The sequence below is a fragment of the Carassius auratus genome, chromosome 2, assembly GCF_003368295.1.
Source record: "Carassius auratus strain Wakin chromosome 2, ASM336829v1, whole genome shotgun sequence".
In the NCBI taxonomy this organism is placed as follows: Eukaryota; Metazoa; Chordata; class Actinopteri; order Cypriniformes; family Cyprinidae; genus Carassius; species Carassius auratus.
Window position 1 is genome coordinate 5,469,654 of NC_039244.1, and position 20,251 is coordinate 5,489,904.

The window sequence follows — 20,251 nt, forward strand, 5'->3', positions numbered from 1 at the left end:
TTTTTTTTTTAAGGGCTAGTCTTCCTAGTTGTAATAAGGAACATTCAAGCATATTATTATATTAAAATAATAATAGTAATTATTTGACATAACAAAGTAAATTGGATCAATCTAGATTTTTTATGTTAAATTTAACTCTAGTATATGGCTAATCTTCGGTAATATTACTTAAAAAATGTTTACTTAAAAAAAAAAAAAAAAATACAAATTGACGTCATCAAGGGCTAGTCTTCCAAGATGTAAAAAGGAACATTCACGCGCATTATTATACAAAAATAATACTTAATATTATTTGACATTACAATGCTAAAGGTACAGCAGACTTGTGTGATTCTCTCAAGGGTAAATTATCGGATGCTGACATCTACTGGTGAATAACAGTTATGAGATCCACCTTAAATATTAAACTAAATATTACATTGAAATACTTAGTTATTCTCTCAATTAATTATACACAACTTCAGATACATACAATTATTTTAAATCATAAATATGACCTTTGATCACTATTATGAAATTGAAAACCCTTAGAAATTCCCTTATTTTATCCAAAGCAGAAGATTACAGAACTTTTTCTGAAAATAAAGGCACAAATAAATACTCAAAAATGTACGCCTTGTAATTCACAAAACTTTATTCCTTATAACATGGTTCCAAGGCCAGATTACAAATAAATAAAGGAGTTGTTTGCTTTTACCGGCTTTTCGTAAGACAGTAACCACTCACACAATAGGAGAAAATACCCCAAACCTCGTCAGTAAGAAAGATAAAACATATTTAATGGAGATATTACAAATGTACATCTACTAAAAGCAACTACCTTTATGAATTTCTGACATAAAAGTCATATTTACAGAGCGGGTGACAGAAGGAGAGAGAATTCATCCACCAAACATCCTCTTTGTGTGTCTAGAAAGCTCAGTAGGCTTGTGTTGTAGCCATTAAACATCAAGGACATCAAGAACGTAAAGAAGGATACGGTTAAACACAGACTTGTTGACGGCATAAGCGTTCCACAGCCGAACCCTGTGATTAAATTCAGTTAACTGTTGCCAAGGACATGACTGACAGGTGAATACCTCAATCAGATTACAGTTAGGCTCAGAAAATCGAAAAGAAGGTGGAGCTCTCTCTAGACTAACAGCTGATTGGCCAGATGCTTGAAGCTGGAACAAATGACATGGCAGCATGTAAATGAAGCACAATCAAGGTGAGCAGTTCAGCAGCTCTGAGAGGGGATGTGTCACTCCCTGAATTCGAAGACAGAAATAAATGAACAGAAGTACAATTTCCTATAAACCACTTTTAATTTCCACTGTGTAAAAAAAGGCAATCGATATTCTCCATTGAGCACAAGAAAGGCAGACTTGTCTAATTTAGGAACACCATTTGCCTTCAGTTCCTTTTAGGACAAACAAAAACTATAATAAAACACAAACAAAGTACTTTCAGCAAAGAGCATCACGTTGTGACGGCAAAGCTGGAGTGTTTTTAGAACCAAAGATTAATCTAAAGCAATCGAGAAAACATAAAACAAATCTTCTGACCTTTTCATCTAGAAAATGTTGTGCTAAAAACCCTACATTTTTCCATATAAATAATGTACGGATTTAGAAACCTTTGCCCCGTTTTTGCAAATGCCACATTTATCAATGTCAGCGATACAACATGTTCTTATCCGAAGCTTATTTGTTTGGTTTACATCTCCTGAATCATGCAAAGTCAAATGTGAATCATAATGCATCAGTTGTCGAATGATGGAAGTGATCTGCACAGTCGAAAGCAGAATAAATGTGTCTCTTCCGTTACATTGAAGAGGCTGGAGACATTCATGCTCTTGAAACTGGACTGTGCATTTCATTTGTTGGATCTCAGAATACACAAGTCTATTGCACATTCAAATTCATAATCTTCCTCTTTGTTAAAGTCACTAATAATTTCATACAATGACAATATCACAATATAATTAAAAAGAAACAAATAGGTACCCAAACTACTCCACGGCAACACTTTCTCCCTTGCAAAACATCCACGTAACACAAAGGAATATGTTTAAAGGCTTTACAAATTCAGACAAAAACAGAGTTCAAAGAAATATACGCTGTAAATATGGAGCAATACATCCCATGTGATTCTTCGGCAAACCCTGTAGCTGTGAGTAAAGGAATGTGGGAAAGCAGAGAGGAACGAGGAGTGAATCTTTCAGATGCAGACCTGACGCCAACTCCCTGACATAGAAATGCACAATTTGGAGCATGTCTGGATTATTGTTAAAGTCACCCTGACAAAAAAAAAAAAAAAAAAAAAAAAAAAACACTTTCTGCAACCTCAGTATAAGCTTTCTGTAGTATTAGAGCATGTCTCTGACTTAAGACTGCTATCCAAAACAGCTTTTGTTACATCAGAACCGATATCCGGTGTAATACTGGTCTCTGCTGGTCTGGATTGTTAGGTTTCTTTCAAGGTACACGGTCCTCAGTGTGCACTAGTGCCTAAAATACATTGTTCATTTCACTCAGGGAAACAGTAACAGCCTTTGGATAAACAACAGGTAAACAACAGAAGTTCAAAGTAACAAAATGTCAAGTACCAAAGTTCCAGAAAAAGTAACATTGTAACAGATACAGTTAAGAGAAGCTTTCAATTTAGATCCAAATCTTGAAGCGGTTTCAAACCAAAACAAGTCTTTGAAAAAAAAAAAAGAAGAACAACAAAACTAACAAAAAAAGAGCAACAAAAAATACAGCCAAATTACAAAACGTTTCCCTGCATAGACTCTTGATGAGATTTCAGATCAGATCAAGCGCATCCGCCTGCTGAACAATGTGGGGGTGGGGTGAGGGGGCGTGTCTATTCCAAGAGAGCCAATCAGAGAGAAGCAAGTGGGTGGGGTCCAAAAGTGTCACAGTCTGTAGGTTGTGTCGTCTGTCTTTTAGTACTCACTCATGAATCGTATGAGAGAAAAAAGTGCGTTATTTAGTGCCTACCATAGCAGGTCGCTCTGTTCCCTCTCATCAATCCATAACTGAATGAAGATTCAAGTGTGTCCCTATTTGGATTGCAAAGCATCACAGGGAGCAGGAAGGCAGAGGATTGTGGGGCGTTTTTTTCATATATAGGCATTGTGGTATATGGTGTGTCCTAAACCCCCCTCCCTCCCCCACCACCACCACCACACAACACCACCTGGCTTCATTCACTTGCCGCCGTACATCCTCTCGATATCGTCCTGATAGTGTGTTTTTAGTTCCTTGCGTTTGAGTTTGAAGGCATCAGTAACCAGGCCTGTCTCAGGCGTCCAGGGTTCGGCACTCAGACGGATTTTCTTTGGGATCTCAAAGCGCTCCAGTTTACCTGTGAATCAGAACGGAAATTTGATTTAACATTCAGAGCCTTATGGTTTTGGGAACTTTAGCTCGCTAAGCTACATGTACACACACACACACGCACGCACGCACGCACGCACGCACGCACGCACGCATTAAGTTAATTAATTTTTACTGGTCCCATATCTGTGAATTGAACTGCCTAAACAAGCCAATTCATCGAAAATAAATTAGACTTCCCAACAATACTGGAGAAAGAGAGGAATACAGTAAAATACAGTAAAAACTGTAAAAGTGAAATATTATTACAATTTAAAATGACAATTTTCTATTGTAATATATTTTAAAGTGTAAATTGTTCCTGCGATGCAAAGCTGAATTTTCAGCATCATTACTCCAGTCTTCAGCATCACATGATCCTTCAGGAGTAATTCTAAGATGTTGATTTGCTGCTCAAGAAACATTTCTGATTATTATCAGTGTTGAAAACAGTTGTTTTATATAGTATGTTTTGTGGAAAACATGAATCCTGTAATTTCAAAATTACAGGATTTATTTGAAATCGAAATATGCTGCTATCACCCTTGATCAATTTAATGCATTCTTGCTGAATAAAAGTAATTTTTTCCAAAATTATAGTTATTCTTAGATTTATATGGCAAGATATATTGTAAAAATCTACATAAAATATGTAAAACTGGTGATACAGTGAACAAGTTTGACGTTGGCATTGCAATTCAGAAATCTTCCCATCAATCCATTTCAGCATCCATCAAAAAGCTGTGGCCAAATATAAAAACCAAAACAGAGACAACTGTTATTCTGTTGACAGACCTGTTATAGCCGCCTCGGTGATGATACGTAGAACCTCTTTCTCCATCTCTGCATGGTTGCAGATCTCTTCCCATGATCCTCTGATGCCCTTACGCTCAGCAAGGGCAGTTAACTGTTTCTGATTGGGCACCACAAACCCAATTACGTAAGACTCCTCACTGTGTAAAGAGAAGGAAAGATTTATACATCTCATCTACAGCACAATACATCATTTATGAGTGCATGTTTCTTGTGTGCCCGTGTGTATTTTCACTCACCTGTTGGCATAAGCACAGATGTTGTCAATGAGCGAGCAGTTTTTGAGCACAGCCTCCACTTTGCCCAAAGACACATATTCACCAGCTTGCAACTTCACCAGGTCCTTCTTACGATCTACACACACATGCCACAACCAGTTAGAGAAACATAGGTAGAAATGACTATGATAACTCTTAAAGGAATAGTTCACCCAAAACTGACAATCGTGTCATCATTTAAACACCATCAAGTAGTCCCACACCTGTACGTGACAACTGACGGCAGCCATTGACTTCCACATTATGGTCAACTTTTTGGTTCAAAATTTCTTCTTCTTTGTTCAACAGAAGAAACAAACTCATACCGGTTTGGAACAAATGGAGGGTGCTTAAATGACGACAGAATTTTCATTTTTGGGGGGAGCTATCATTTTAAATAGCTCTGATATTTTGTCTCTCCACACCGATAATCTTGAGGCAGCCATCAGGGTGAAATTCTCCGATGTCTCCGGTGCAGAACCAGCGCTGACCGTTCACATCCACAAAGAAATCCTCTCGGTTCTTCTGCTCATTTTTATAGTAACCCATAGTGACGTTGGGACCACCAATCAGAATCTCTCCTCGTGGGTTTGGTTTATCTTTGCTGAAATAGCTACCTATGGCCAAAAAAAAATAAAGAACATTATTTAATAATAATTCAATTATCATGATACTTTAATTCTGAAAAAGAAAAAAACCAACAGCAGCCAATGAACATCAACATAAGTGTTGATGGTAGAAAAGCCAAACTCGCCTTCCTCCCAGTCCTTCAGCATGAACTCTGAACACACCAGAGGAGCTCCAACACGTCCAGTGCTGTAATCAGCCACTAGACAAACACACACAGTATCAGCACTGATTTCATATAATAATCACAAGGTCCCCATACCTGTTGACTCATATATTCCCATAACTTTTGCCTAGTCGTTAATGATTGCTAGATTTAAAAAAAAAAGAAAGCAAATTTCTAGCCAAGGAAATATTTCAGAGCAGAACATTATGACATATGTAAAAAAAAAATATTAAATGTAATAAATTATTTTAAACTAATTAAATTAGAATAAACACCTTCAAGTTGAAGTACTGACTTAACTACTTTCCTGTAACATACTGCACTTTTAGTCACATTATTCCATTATTTATATACTACTATAGGTTTTTATTAATAGCTTGAATTGCATTTAATTTTTTCTGTTCTTTAAATGTTCTTGTTGAATCAATATTTCTGTTTGGCTTTTTAGTTTTAGTACTATTATTACTAATTGATTTATATTAAAATATTTATACATTTAAAATATTTTATATGTTATATTTCCAGTGTTATTTCAATTACTGAAAAAATAGTTTTAATTTTATTTTACAATAAAATAATGGACACTGTGAAATACTTACAATTTAAAATAACAATTTTCTGTTTCAATATATTTTCAAATGTAGTTTCCTGTGACCCAAAGCTTAATTTTCAACAGCCATAACTCCAGTCTTCAGTGTCATATGATCCTCAGAATTCATTCTTGTGGAAAATAGTTGTTCTGCTTTTAATGTTTTTTATTTCTTAAACTAAACAAAAGCACCTTTAAAAGACAGGTGTACATTACCATAAAGTCAAATGTTCATTTATTATTCAGTCATAAAATGAAGCACTGCTAATAAAACAAAAAAAAAAATCCAAGAATAGACTGAATCATTTTACTTTAGTTTTACTTTATAATAAAAACGCTGGACCTAGTTAAACTCAATGAATCTCAGGCTTACAATCGCTGATGGTCCCGGCTCCGCAGGTCTCGGTGAGGCCGTAGCCCTGTCCCACAGGACAGCAGAAGCAGATATTCATAAAACGCTGAGTAGCTGCAGATAAAGGAGCTCCGCCAGACAACAGCACACGCATGTTACCACCCAGCAACGAGCGAACCTTCCTAAACACAAGCCTGCAGAACAAGATGAGATTTTACATTCGAATTATAACAGAGAAAACAGAACGGCTCCCGGACAACCCCAGTGAGTTTTAGATGAAATCATTTTGCTAATGTGCTAATAAGCAGCATTCAGTATACCGGTCACAGAGCGGCGTGTTGTATCCTTTGGAGATCTGCTCCATCTTGTAGTTGTATGCCAGAACAAAGAGAGTTTTCTGCACACTGCTCATCTCTTCAACTTTAGTCATCACATTCTTATAGATACGGTCCATAATCTCCTAAACATGGACATAATGAGAGAGAAATACTTCACATCGATCTATAGGTGCATCTAAAAAAATAAAAATAAAAATCATCAGAATTAAAAGAACTAAAGACTTAAATTACTTCAGTCTGTGTGCATTGAATTTATTTAATACACGAGTTTCACAATTTGAGCTGAATTACTGACAACTTTTCCACGACATTCTAATTTATTGTGATGCAACTGTATATGTAACTGTGTGTTTGTGTGAACGTGAGGTTTCTTACAGGTACGGCTGCCATCAGTGTTGGTCTGAGCATACTGGTGTCTCCTTTGCTGCCCTTTTTAATTTTAGATGACTGTGGGAGAAAGGACAAAATATTGGGAGATCTTTTTCTCTTCAAGATACAGAGCTGTGTTATCATTGTCTGCAGTCATGATAAAAATGCTTTGGCAATCTGAAGTACTGAGAGATTGTAAAGGGCTTGACAGGGTAATGACGCCACAATAGCATGACTCATGTGTGTGTGTTTGTACCTGGTCAGCAAGAGTCTGAGGTGACGAATATCCAATCCGGCAGCCATGTGACACACACACCAGCTCAGCGCTGAGCTCCAGGACATGAGCAAGAGGCAGGTACCCAATGTAGGTGTCATTCTCACTGCCACGATAAACAGAAAGAGTACTAACAGAAAATCCTTTATCAGCATCTAAACAAACATTTCGGACGATTTGACAGGCCAGTATTCTGTCACGCAGAAAACATCAAAATGTTTGTCATTATAACTTACTTTAATAAGTCATTAACAAAACTTACATGAACTTTGATTTCAGTATGATCAAAAGTGGTTCAACGTTTCATGAGAATTTAAAAATTTAAATGAACAGAAGGAGTCAAACGTTTGGCGATGTTCATTTTGTTTAGAAATGTTTATGTTACCAAGGCTCCAATTATTTGATCAAAAATACAGTAAAAATAATGATATTATGAAATATTATTACAAATGTTAAAAAATTTTTTCTATTTTGTTATATTTTAAAATAGAATTTGTTCCTGTGATGCAAAGCTGAATTTTCAGCATCATTTCTCAAGTCTTTAGTGTCACATGATCCTTCAGAAATCATTCTAATATGCTGATTTCTTCTTATTATCAATGTTGAAAACAATTGTGCTGTTTAATAATTTTGTTATTTCTTTCAACAAACAAACAACCTCAAACAGGTTTGCTTCCTAGGTAACTTATTTTATAGAAGCACATTTCCGCCACTGAATAAAGGTAAAAGTAATTGCGAATTTTAATCTGACAATCCTGAGTTTTTCTCAGAATTGTGAGATATAAACTCGCAGTTATGACCTTTTTTTTTTTTCAGAATTGCATGATATAAATTCAGTTTTGAGTTATAAAGTCAGTATAGCATGATATAAAATCGATTCAAGATTTAAATGGGCAATTCTGAGAAGGTCAAAATTATATAAACAGACAATTCTTTTTTTTCCTCAGAATTGCACTTTTTTATCTTGCAATTGTGACTTTTTTTCCCTCATAGTTGCGAATTTATATCTAATAATGTTGACTACAACTTGCAATTGTGAGTTTATACATCAGAGTTTATAAGTTTATAATTCAGAATTGCAAGATAAAAAGTCAAAATTGATAAAGTTGCAATTACCTTTTTTAAAAAGCAGAAACTGGCTTCCATATATGATTAACCTTTCCATTTATGTATGGTTTGTTGGGATCAGAAAACATTTGGCCGAGATATAACTATTTGAAAATCTAGAATCGGAGGGTGCAAAAAAATTCAAAATATTGAGAAATTTGCCTTTGAAATTGTCCAGATGAAGTCCTTAGCAATGCATTTTACTAATCAAAAAATTAAGATTTGATATATTTATGGTAGGAAATGTACAAAATATCTTTATGGAATATGGTCTTTACTTAATAACCCAATGATTTTGGCATAAAAAGAAAAATCTATAATTCTGACCCTTAAAATTTATTTTTGGCTATTGCTACAAATATATCCCAGCGACTTAATATATCCCAGTTTTGTGCTCCAGGGTCACATATTGCCATGACCAGCGTTCTGCTTTAAAACCTTAATTAGTAGGACATGCTAATTTATTATTCAGTACTGCCAATAAAAAAAATGATGAATGGAAATTAGGTATTTAACAATTAAAATCCGTGGCTATACAGAATCATGCTGGAAAATATGAAAAAGAGAGACAGATCGAGTGACGGAGAGACAGTGAGACAGGAGCGTGTGTCAAGAGAAACTCACTTCAGGTTAGGAATGCGTTCAGCCATGCCGGTGATGCCAGCGATGATGTTGCTATGGGAGATCATGACTCCTTTAGGAATGCCTGTAGAGCCGCTGGTGTACATGATCACTGCGATGTCAGTTGGGACAGGCTGTCTGCGGGACACCATTACTGTACACAGAGAATCACACGTTTACAGCCCTTCGTCAGGGGCAGGCAGCCATGCTTTTGTGTCGTTCCAGACAGAAGTGCTCTAAAATAACTATCGTATTTTCCGGACTATTTCACACTTTTTTTCATAGTTTGGCTGGTCCTGCGACTTATAGTCAGGTACGACTTATCAAAATTAATTTGACATGAACCAATAGAGCCATAGAGCGCCCTCTCGCGGCTGTAGACGGTAATGTTTTCTCTTGGTTCTTGGTTCTAAATAAATGCGACTTATAGTCCAGTGCGGCTTATATATGTTTTTTTCCTCATCATGACGTATTTTTGGACTGATGCGACTTATACTCAGGTGCGACTTATAGTCCGAAAAATACAGTACTTTGATAAACTAACTTTTTTTTTTATAGAAAACTTAGCTGCCAAGATTTTTTGCATTGCATTATCCTTTCAGTCCTAAATAAATGTCAGACATCTGCCCAGGCTAATGTGAATGTGCTCTAGTCTAATAAACAGAAAAAAAAATTAAACATTAAAAAACTTTGTTTAAAATCACTTAATATGAATTCATATTTAACCTAATATTAATATTAACAATTAATATTTAAGTCAACTATACATTTGTATTTTTATTTATTTATATAAATATATGTTCACCAAGGCTACGTTTATTCAGTCAAAAATAAAAAAAATCAATCTAAACAGTTAAAAACTGCATTACTGTGAAATGTTATTAGAATTTGAAGTAACCGATTATTATGTTTATATTTTAAAATGTAATATAAATTTAAGCAATTTTTTGTCATGTCACATTATCTTTCAGAAATCATTCCAATATGAAACTTTTCTTATTATTACCAATGTTGAAAACAGTTGTGCTACTTAATATTTTTGAGGAAACTGTGCTAATTTTCTTTCTGGATTTTCTGATGAATATTAAGTTCAAAAGAACACCATTTATCTTTTTTTTTTTCATTCATCCCGCTGTCTCAAATGTGTGAGCGCTAGACGGGCAACACATAAAAGGTCTAATTCTCCGGAGAAATGTCTAACGTCTTTTTGAACAGAGAAAACCTGCTCTAATAGTGATAGCATCTCCCTCTCGTATCTCCAGAGGGCTTTTCTAAACACTTGCTCTAATCTGACACAAAGGCTGTGCGTGTAGGCTCTCAACATGCCCTCAAAACTCTTCTTTTCATCTGACAGGAAGATCCCGCTGTCGTTCTTTCCCAACAAACTGTGTTTACATCTCTTTCGGTCCTTATTGTGTTAGTACCCTTCAAAACATAACAAAAGATGCTGTTTTTATCGCCAACAAGCCAGAGCCTGTCTGTTTTTGGGAACCTGAGACTATGTTTGGAATGTCTGGTAAATGCTAAAAACTAAAAGTAGTATGTGAAATCATATGCAAATATGACAGTATGCATGTAACAATTTCAAACAAAGCAGTATGCCACTTTAGACTTACTATTTTCAGGTTTGGCTCCCAGTTCTTGCACAGCAGCCATGTTGTGTACCAGGATGCCTCTGGGTAGATCAGGCAAAATCTTTGGCTTCTTATCAACCACTATAATGTGCTTGAGTCTGGGCACATCCATCAGAATGGCCTGAGAGAGAGAGAGACAGAGAGAGAGCAAATGATTCAGAGCATGTGTGACAGCAGCTCTTGATCGTGGATGGCCCTCTGGCGTCTCGTGAGTCTTATATATAGCGTGTGTGGAGTTTCACCTTGAGGCGGCTCTGCAGCAGGTCTTTGCTGGTGATAATGTGTGTAACCTCAGTCTCATTTAGACCATGAGCTATAGCTGCTCCTCCCAGTGTAGAGTATAGAGTCACCACTGAGACCAAGAGAAAGAAAATCAGTTCGATTTTGATTTAGAACTCTGCCGTTAAATATAAAAGAGTGACAGAGAGAGAAAGAGGCCACACACAAATGTTCATATTTCTACATAAGACAGTATTCATATAATGAATAACAGTACAAAAATACTTGTAATTTAAACGAAAACAAATCAATAAAAATAGTACTATTTCAATTAAATTGTACTGTAAAATAAAGTAGGGGATAGAATAATAAATACAATAATTTATAATATTAATATATTATTTCGTTTGAATGTTAAAACCTAAACAAATCAATAAACAATTACTCTTTCAATAAAATGTAACTGTAAAATAAAAAGCGGAGTATTTCAAAATAACATCAAGAAACCCCAAATTCTTTTAATAATGATAATAATAATACATTATTATTATAGCAATATAAAACATATCAATAAAATATGCTATTTCTTTAAATAGTACTGTAAAATAATTCAATCATAATTCAGTAATAGTAAATAAGTTTTTAAATGTTAAAATTCATATAAAATAAATTACAAATTCAGTCAAATTGTATTGCAAAATAAAAAGCCAAGTTTTTGATTATAACTATAATAAACACTTTAATTTCCTTAACAGTAAAATGACTGTTATTAATCTTCTCTTCTCTAATTCCCAACAGGGTAATATCAGACTAAAAAAGCATGCCAGACGGACAGTAAAAAAAAACAAACAAAAAAAAACAATCCTGATAGCTTTGATGTACTATATTCATCTTTTAAATTATAGATAAACATCATAGTGCATCTATGATTTGAGATGCACTAATTCAACGTGAACTGTGATGAAACCAGAGCCCGTGTGAATCAGGTTTCCTGCAGTATGCATGTGTGTGTGCTTGAATGGTGAAAAACAGTGTTGTGGTCTTTCATCTAGTACTACAGTTGCTAGTAGTGCTGCTATTTTTGGCCTGGCATTTTCTCCTAGTCAGCATAATGCAGCAAACAATACTCTGTGTTTGTGATTTAATTGCTCACAGGGGAAGTTGTACATGAAGCAAGCCTGCGCCGCTATGATCCACTCTGCACGAGTCTCGCAGAAAATGGCGATGTTACAAAGAGGCTTCTGGCCCAGTGCAGCCAACCCGCTACCAAACCTTTGAGACAGATGGAAAGTGTCTTCATACGACAGCCAGTTATAATCGCCCAGAATCACCTAGAGAGAGAGAGAGAGACAGAGGCAGAGCTGCATTGTATTAAAATTCCTAGCAGCTTTCACAGCAGCATGTGACTTCTTTTTAGATTCACGTAAACAGCTCTGGACAACAACAGGCCAGAGATAAAAACAGTTTTTAGAGAGAGACGGCCACTGAACTTCCAAGAAAGTTCAAGAGAGTTTGAGCGAGTTCTTTCTGGATCTGGACCAGAATTCAGAACCCTGAAAAAAAAATAAAGCTCCTTTCACTCAGTGTGAGCAGGACAACATCCCACCAGTCCTCGATTCAGATTCTCATCCAGACACATGGTTTAGGTGCAGGGAGGGTGTTCTTACTGCATGATATATATATAAGCAGCACAGCAGTTTACATGCTCACTGTCATCAAATTACAAATATTAATTCTGCTGTTTAAAACAAATAAAGAAACTGTGAAGGAGAATGGTTGTTATGTGCAAACAGTGGTAAATTATATATATGTGCAGTGTGCACAAAAAAATCTATTCCGATCTGAAACTTGTGACACGCACTTCAACTAAAACACTTTATTTAGCGTTCATGTAGCGTTCAGATTCATCAATCGGAACAAAATCAAATCAAAAATTGTGCATGTCACATGCCCCTGACAGCTTGCTCTTTTATGTAATTTAAGAAGAAAGCATCTTGACATTGTGCTGATGGTTACATCATAAAATAGCAACTAATGTGGATATACTGCAATTTGAATAAGCTTTTAGATTTGCGGACTGGATTCAATAAATCAGAATCACCAAAGCCCTTGAGAGTATGTGACGATACGAGTCCGTGTGTGTCTCTCTCACCTTTTTAAAGACCTTGCCGTTAGGCTGCATCTCATCCTCCTCACTCAGCACCTCTCTAGTGCCGAGGCAGTCTCTTTGAGGGAAGTGTACTACAGCGTATTCAAATACTTTATCTAAAGTATCCACACCCTCATGCAGCAGGGACACCAACTTCTGCTGGCTGTTCACAGCCCGGTACGAACCTGCCGGATTCCCGCTTATCTGACGGGACAGAAGATCAAAATGAGGTCATGGGGAAAGATCTGGACATGTGTGACACTATTCACAATTGCAAGAGGGGGAAAAAGTCCAAATCCAAACATGTTTGTGACCTGATTTATCACATTTGTTTCTCTCAATCATTTTTTTAACCAGCAATTTTATTGAGTGATGTTGATCACTAATGAAAGTGACTCAAATCCATGATAATCTCAGTTGAATTATCGTCTTTGTATGTATTATGTGTTGAGGTACGCTACTGTTCAAAGTGAGGGGTCAGTTAAAACATTTTTACAATTGAAATATTAATCAGGTTTCCCACTCTTTCATGAACACCAGGGTCAAGGACTTTTTAAAGCACCATTTATTTTATTTCAAGCACCTCTCAGATTCACACTCCATCATTTGTAGCGTCATGAAAGACCTCTAACAGTACTTTCACTTACACTTAACATTTACAATACAAATTTCAGAGTAATGAGGTTTTGAATGAGTACGGTTCATAAATTTAGACCATTTTGAGCAGTTGTGTTCAAAGGGATTTCATTCAATCCACTGAAGTCAATGGAGTTCACACTGGTAATGTTCAAGTACAATTTCTCAAATATTCATAAAAATAAATATTCTTGGTTCAAACTGGTTTTTGCTGTAATTCTTGTAAAATGTGACATTGAAGACTGGAGTAATGATGCTGAAAATTTAGCTTTGCATCACAGAAAGAAAATACATTTTAAAACCTATTACAATAGAAAACAGTTTTTTAAAATTGTAATATTTCACAATATTTATTCTTATCAATCTATTACTCCTACTGTTGTACTCACCGAGCGTGCTTTGACCCGTTTAGCACGGGCCTGCCTCTCACTGGCTCCGGTGAGCAGGTACCAGGGCAGGAACGTGATGACGGAATAAACCCAGACCACCGATCGAAAGAGCTGCAGCAGGAGAGGAGACATATCCTCCTTCAACTTCATCCTAAAAGAGGAACGAGAGATCGGAGGATGAGAAAATAAGAGAAGACTGTGATTTACCGGCCTCAGAACCACACTAGCTTTAGCTTGGATTATTGTCCTCCACTCACTTTGTGCTGTTCTTTACGTTCCTCCAAGTATGTGATAGTATTCCTCTTCGTACTGAGTTCTTCTGCGTTCTTGAAGTGTTTAGAGATGGTACTTGTAGGCTGTACTACTGCCTTTTGTCAAACGTGCTGGCTAAGAGGCCAACTTCCTGTTCCATTTCTTTTTCCACTCTTGCTTCCTGCTCTGATGGTGTGCAAAGCCTCTTGGGAATAAGGATGAGCTTTCCCTGTGGGGGAATACAAGCAGCAAAGAGTGTTCACGCCATTCACAGTGCTTCATGGGAGTGAGTGGGCGCTAAGAGTTCTTTGGTGCGATTTGCGAATTTCAGTTCCCTCATCGGTGGAACATTTTTGCAGAATCATGGGTAATGTAGTTTTTAACAGTAATTTAGTTTAGGCCAATTTAGGAAATTATGTTATCTAGACTCAAACTTATGCTACCCATATAAGCATGTGTGTTAACCACTATGTCACGGCTCTGACAGGGTCAATGTGATTTAACTGGGCATGGCTGGCAGACAGTGAACGCGTGAGCTCAGAAGACAAACAAGACAGGCTTTGTCACTCTGGAAGGATGAATCTCACACTTAAACAGTGTTCTGTTTGAGAGGAGGATGTGCTTATGAATGCATGTGTGTGTTGAGGGGAGAGATGGGGGGCGGACCAGCAGATCCAGAACATGAAATACAAACAGAGATATTTGCCCAATTTCTGAAATCCCCAAATAAAGACTGATCTGATATACTAGTAGCCAATATGACAGAATAAGCAGTGTTGAACTTAAAAATTATGTTCGAAATGGGTCAATAATTCTCAAGTGCAACCCCCTTAAACCTCTCTGGGAAGATGCACGCTTTACAGACAAACACAGCACTCTTGTACAAGAAAAAGCAAAGGAAACAAACAAGCTCTTTCCTATTTTCTTGCTGGGAAAAATACAAGCTGCAGACTTTTTATTTCTTTGGAGGAAGATCAAAATGAAAATCCAGGATATAGACGTTCTCAAATATCATCATCTACTCTGCAGAAACCTGCTCTCCTTGAAGCTGCAGTTGTAGACTCCATCACAACAGAGGTTCAGAGGCAGTAACCCTAACTTCTAAAAATCAGGGTGGCCCATAAAATGCCAACATATGATATAGAATACAACTTAATGATAGCAAATGAGACCCTGAAATGATAACATTAATATTTTAAAGAACATTTCATCAAGAGTCAACTATGGGGTTTTGAAAAAAAAAGAGTTCAAAAGAAGTTATTGTGAAAACTGTTGGGAACCAATCAAGATTTGAGCCCATTGACTTCTATTGTATTGTAATTGTTCACATTTCTCAAATCATCATCTTTTATGTTACACAGAAGAAAAGTCTAATGGTCAACCGATATATTGCCAAGGCTGATATATTGGCCAATATTTGACATTTTTCACAAATCGGCATTGGCCGATAAGTCTTTCTGCTTGGCCGATGAGTTAGAGGCGGGACTTCTACATTGATGGCGCTGAGAGCGGCAGTGCATCAGTAATCACAAAGGAATTAAGGTATACAGAAAGTATTATAATGATTGCTTTTATATTAGGCAATAGGCATATTACTAAAAGAAAGGCAAACACTATAATACTTTCTCATTTGCCGTAAGCATTAAGCAAATATGCATTTATATAATTTAAACAAATCTTTGAATGACTAATGGACATTTCATTTCACAAACCTTGCAAACTTAGTCGAATCCAGCTGTGAGATCCTGTGAAGTGTATCCAGCATGATTGTGTGAAAAATACTGTCCTCTAAAGTATTAGCATGTTTCTTTTACACATTTATTTTTAAATTAATTGTCAAATGATTTCAAATTTCCTGAATATTAATAATAATATATATATTTTTTAAATCATATCGGCTTTATATCGGCCCCTCTGCTTTCCAAGATATCGGCATCAGCTGTCAAAAAACACATATCGGTCGACCACTAGAAAAGTCAAAGGTTTCCAACAACATGAGGGTGAGTAAATGATTTTTCTTACTAATCTGACTGAAATTCCAATATTGCAACAGGAGGAAATAGACTTTTTAAACTACAGAATGTTGCTGTGATAAACATCATATGGTAAAGCCATTGGCCTCAAGCTGTTTGAAAGGGCTGAGTATGGAGCAGCAATAACGGATACCACATTCCCTGACTCCCAAGAAATCCCAGACATATTCGCCTGGAGACCAGTTGCATATGGACGTGAAAACCATTTCCGGCCAGAGGAATGTCACAGACTAAAGAGACGTGTATTACGAAGACATGACTCTAACGTTCACAACTCTCTCCCTTTTCCACACGGACCATTTATAGAAACTAAGCTGCAAAAACTAGGTCGTTCAGAAATCAGTTATGTCATAACCATTAGCACATTAACATATGAGGGCTTTTACCCCTATGTAAAGGCCTAATCACTTATCAACAAATATTCTGATGGACAACAGTATGAAATATACATTATGAGGTTTGTCAATCATAAAAAGTATCCATCTTATTTCCAACAGGAATACATTGGTTTAAAAATTATTTTAAGATACACTACTGTTCAAAAGTTATCTTATCAATAAGATATTTTTTAATGTTTCTGAAAGAAGCTGTTCACCAAGGTTGCATTTATTTAATCAAAAATACTGTAACAACCGGTAATACTGTGAAATCTTGAATGAGGCACAGTAGGTAGTTATTAGATGCTCATGTGAGAAGCGGTCAGTCAAACTCAGGTATTAAATATCATCTCTCCTGAGCAAACCGGATCCATACTCACCTGCATTGTCTGCCACAACACAGAACTGAAAGAAAGAGTGTGTGTTGCTCAAGGGCACACTGCAAACAGATCACCTGCATTAATGTAATACCTGTAAATGTAATGCTTTAAAATCTAAAATGAATCATGCTTGCTTTATTCAACTTTATGAGTGAAAAAAGCCCACTGACTTACACAGAGAAATAATCAACCAGCCAGGACATGTTAGAGACTGCATAGCATAGTCCAAATAACCATTCAGGACACCTTCGCTACCAAACAGCATCACCCTGGTGATCACTCAACAACAACCTAGCATTGTGATGTTGAGTTTTGCACGGGCAAGAACCAACATGTTTGTGTGTGAATAACTGAGCACACTAAAGGCTAGTGACAAATGTGTCCGCTTTAACACGGAGAGGAGGAACCGGTAAAGGGGGCTTGGTTGAGTAATTACTAACAACAGAGGCTTCAACTGAAAGCAATGGGTTCTTGGAAAGTGTTCTCTTCCCTTTTCCTCTTGTGATCAAACTCCCCCGCACATAAACGCAGACAACGGTTGCAGAAGTGAAGGAACAGGAATATCTTCAGGACACACCTACCAGGATTTCTAATCAGAGCCCCACCATTCATTACCCATAATCCCCTTTATACACCACTTGAGGAACAAGGGTGTGATCGTACCTGTTCGGCTGGTCCATCACCTCGTGCTCATGGTGTGAGAATGGAAGTCATTAGTCATGCACTTCTGTACTGGGACATTCATGAAGAAAGCAAATCAATTAACACTTAAGAACTGCTAAATGCTCGAACACTCACAATCTATGATGCATCTTAAGTGTGTAAATCATGTTTCCAGTGGCGGTACAGTATAAACCATCACTGTGCACTCTACAAACCTGACGATCACACTGACATCTCTACTGTTTTCATGCTTGATGCATCTTTTCCTGCTTGCAATGTGTTTCTGAAATAAATGCCATTAAATATGCATCTTGCTTAATATCTTGCTTTCCACTGAGGGAAAGAAGCCTCCATTATTAAGCACCAGTGCGTTTTGGACTTCATTAGAATGTCCAGACACAGAAGAACACGGTTAAACATGTTTACACTAAGTGAAATAAAGATTTGATGTGCCTAAAAGAATACATAGAGGCTACTCTTAAAGAAATTACAATGATTGGTGTGTTTGACATAAATATGCTATGCATGTGGATGAAAAATGTCAGTAAATGTATTTTTTAATGCAGTGTTCCTTTAACATACATGCATAAATCTAGCCTGCTAAAGCCTTAACATAGAAAACCTTCTCATCATCATTCACTTTTAAGTTAAATTCCAGTCATCTACTGCCTAACCTGCATGGTCACCATTCGCAGACACTTATTCTTAGTGCTGGCCATCAACTGATAGCACATAATCATCCCCAGGATTATCTCAAAGCTTGTCAACCCACTATCTTCCATATCACCCAGAACAAACTGCACTCCCATGCCACCAGCACACTCATTTGCGTCCTCATTCAAGCAAAACATCTTCTTCATGGCAAAATATGCGCATCTGCCTTTCCATCGCACAAAGAATCTTAGCTGATGGGGTGTGAAATGTGAACGTCATGTTTGTTTATGTGAGACTGTGTGTTTAGTGTGCATGCAGGTGTATGGAGAAAGAGAGAGGTGTATGATCATAGCTAAAAAGCGCAAGATATTTTGTATATGAATGCGCGTGTCATTGCAGGCTGGGAGCAGAAGAGGCCTGAGAGATGATAAGTATCAAGAGATTAATGCCATGTCATACATATCCTACATTCCTCCGTTTGTGAGGTGTCAGAGCATGCAAACCGTCTTCACACCGGAGTAAGTTAATAACAAGCACGATGCTTTGCTATGCGCGTTTGTCTCTTTCACATGTAAATCAACGCTTTCCGCGCGCATCTGCACCACACGAGACCGAACAGACAATAAACACTCACCTTATTCTTCCAAGATGACGCCACTGATTCAGTTAGACCCACAACATCCTTTGTAAATGGTAAAATGTATTATAGAACAGCTTGATGAGGTAATACAGAGCGTTGATTGTTATTTTTTCTGGGTCGGTGTATACTGCGGTTACTGACTCGCGCCGGCCGTCGCTCTCAGCCCGGAAGTGATGGAAGCGTTGTCATGGCAGGGACCGGTTTCTCCGCGCTCCCATTGGCTGACGCCGGGTGGCGCGTGTTGAATGCTGGCGTGACATCACACCTGGGTTACCATCGGTCAATATCGATTTGGCTGATTTATTAGATTTTTATAAAATTACACTGATATTTGTTTTATGTATTTATATTTTTCGGACCACTGAGACCCTGTGAAGCAAATTGTAGCGGTAGAGGGAAATGGTGATGTGTAAGAATGGACAGCGTCATTGGTTCTTTTGTTGACTCGATGAGAGCAGCGCTGCAGCGCCCCGAACAGCTGGCAGGAGAAGTTCGAGTCATTTCGCGAGTTTATTCTTTCGAACAGTTCATTTCAAAGAACTGGTTCAAAAAAGCGATTCAGATATTCGTTACATCACCACGATAACTGACACCCTAGCGTGGCGTGCTCTAAAAACGTTTTACTACTAAAATGTATTTATATTTCATGGGTGCATAATATATCGTTTTCTTCTCACCGGACGTGGCCGAAAGTTTAATGAATCAGTGAGTTGTTCACTAGGGGCTGACACATTTTCCAGACTGGATTTGTGTATCGGTTCGATCCACGATTGAAAATATCTGGTTTAGAAGAATGAGTCATTCATAAAAGCGATGTCGCTAAAGCCGATTCCTATTCTTCGGTTCTGTGAATATGAGGTTCAAATATTCCCTCATGTAAACTGAAAATGTAGTCTAAATAATATTACAAAGGTGTTAAAATTTGAATGGAAGGATGTGATTTCAGGTAACTTGGGAAGGATGTGATTTCTCCCAGTTTGTTATACAGGCGCCGCTGGTGTAGTGGTATAATGCAAGATTCCCATTCTTGCGACCCGGGTTCGATTCCCGGGCGGCGCACTGCTTTTTAAAATAGAGCAATTGACAAATTACATAGGAAATTATATAACAAAAAATTAAAAAACAATTCTGCTCAGTAGTTTATATGTGGATTGCATTAACGCAAACCGGCTGTGATGCATGAAATTAATTAAATTAATTTATAATACAACCCCCATGATACCATGTCTTGATTACCTGAAAGTCATAAAACCTTCATAATAATTTTAATTTTTTAATTTTAGTTGGTTTTAGATGGGAGTAGCCTCTAGTACATTACACCAAAAAATATGTCATGTCAATAAAGAA

At 37.0% G+C, this 20,251-nt stretch overlaps 1 protein-coding gene and 1 non-coding gene across 2 annotated transcripts; one reads left to right on the forward strand and one right to left on the reverse strand.

The window, feature by feature from the left end:
* Positions 1–610: 610 nt before the first annotated feature.
* LOC113113757 (long-chain-fatty-acid--CoA ligase 3-like) lies at positions 611–19,087 on the reverse strand. Its single transcript, XM_026280230.1, has 17 exons — positions 18,899–19,087; positions 14,163–14,386; positions 13,906–14,056; positions 12,884–13,084; positions 11,885–12,062; positions 10,755–10,864; positions 10,495–10,633; positions 8,882–9,032; positions 7,133–7,256; positions 6,883–6,954; positions 6,490–6,629; positions 6,191–6,363; positions 5,190–5,264; positions 4,861–5,052; positions 4,418–4,532; positions 4,161–4,318; positions 611–3,354 (listed from the first exon to the last, which is right to left on the reverse strand). The coding sequence occupies exons 3-17, from the start codon at positions 14,053–14,055 to the stop codon at positions 3,197–3,199; spliced, it is 2,136 nt and encodes a 711-aa protein (XP_026136015.1). The 5' UTR covers position 14,056; positions 14,163–14,386; positions 18,899–19,087; the 3' UTR covers positions 611–3,196.
* An 805-nt stretch (positions 19,088–19,892) lies between these two features.
* trnag-ccc (transfer RNA glycine (anticodon CCC)) lies at positions 19,893–19,963 on the forward strand. The gene has a single exon. It is a non-coding gene; the product is annotated as a tRNA-Gly (tRNA).
* Positions 19,964–20,251: the final 288 nt, after the last annotated feature.

Excerpts from the sequence above, each read along its gene's own strand:
- LOC113113757 (XM_026280230.1), bottom strand. The coding sequence starts at position 14,055 with ATGAAGTTGAAGGAGGATATGTCTCCTCTCCTGCTGCAGCTCTTTCGA. Across the intron at positions 6,364-6,489 it reads AACACGCCGCTCTGTGACCG|GCTTGTGTTTAGGAAGGTTC; the intron begins GTATACTGAATG and ends CTTGTTCTGCAG. Across the intron at positions 5,265-6,190 it reads AGCCGGGACCATCAGCGATT|TGGCTGATTACAGCACTGGA; the intron begins GTAAGCCTGAGA and ends GTGTTTGTCTAG.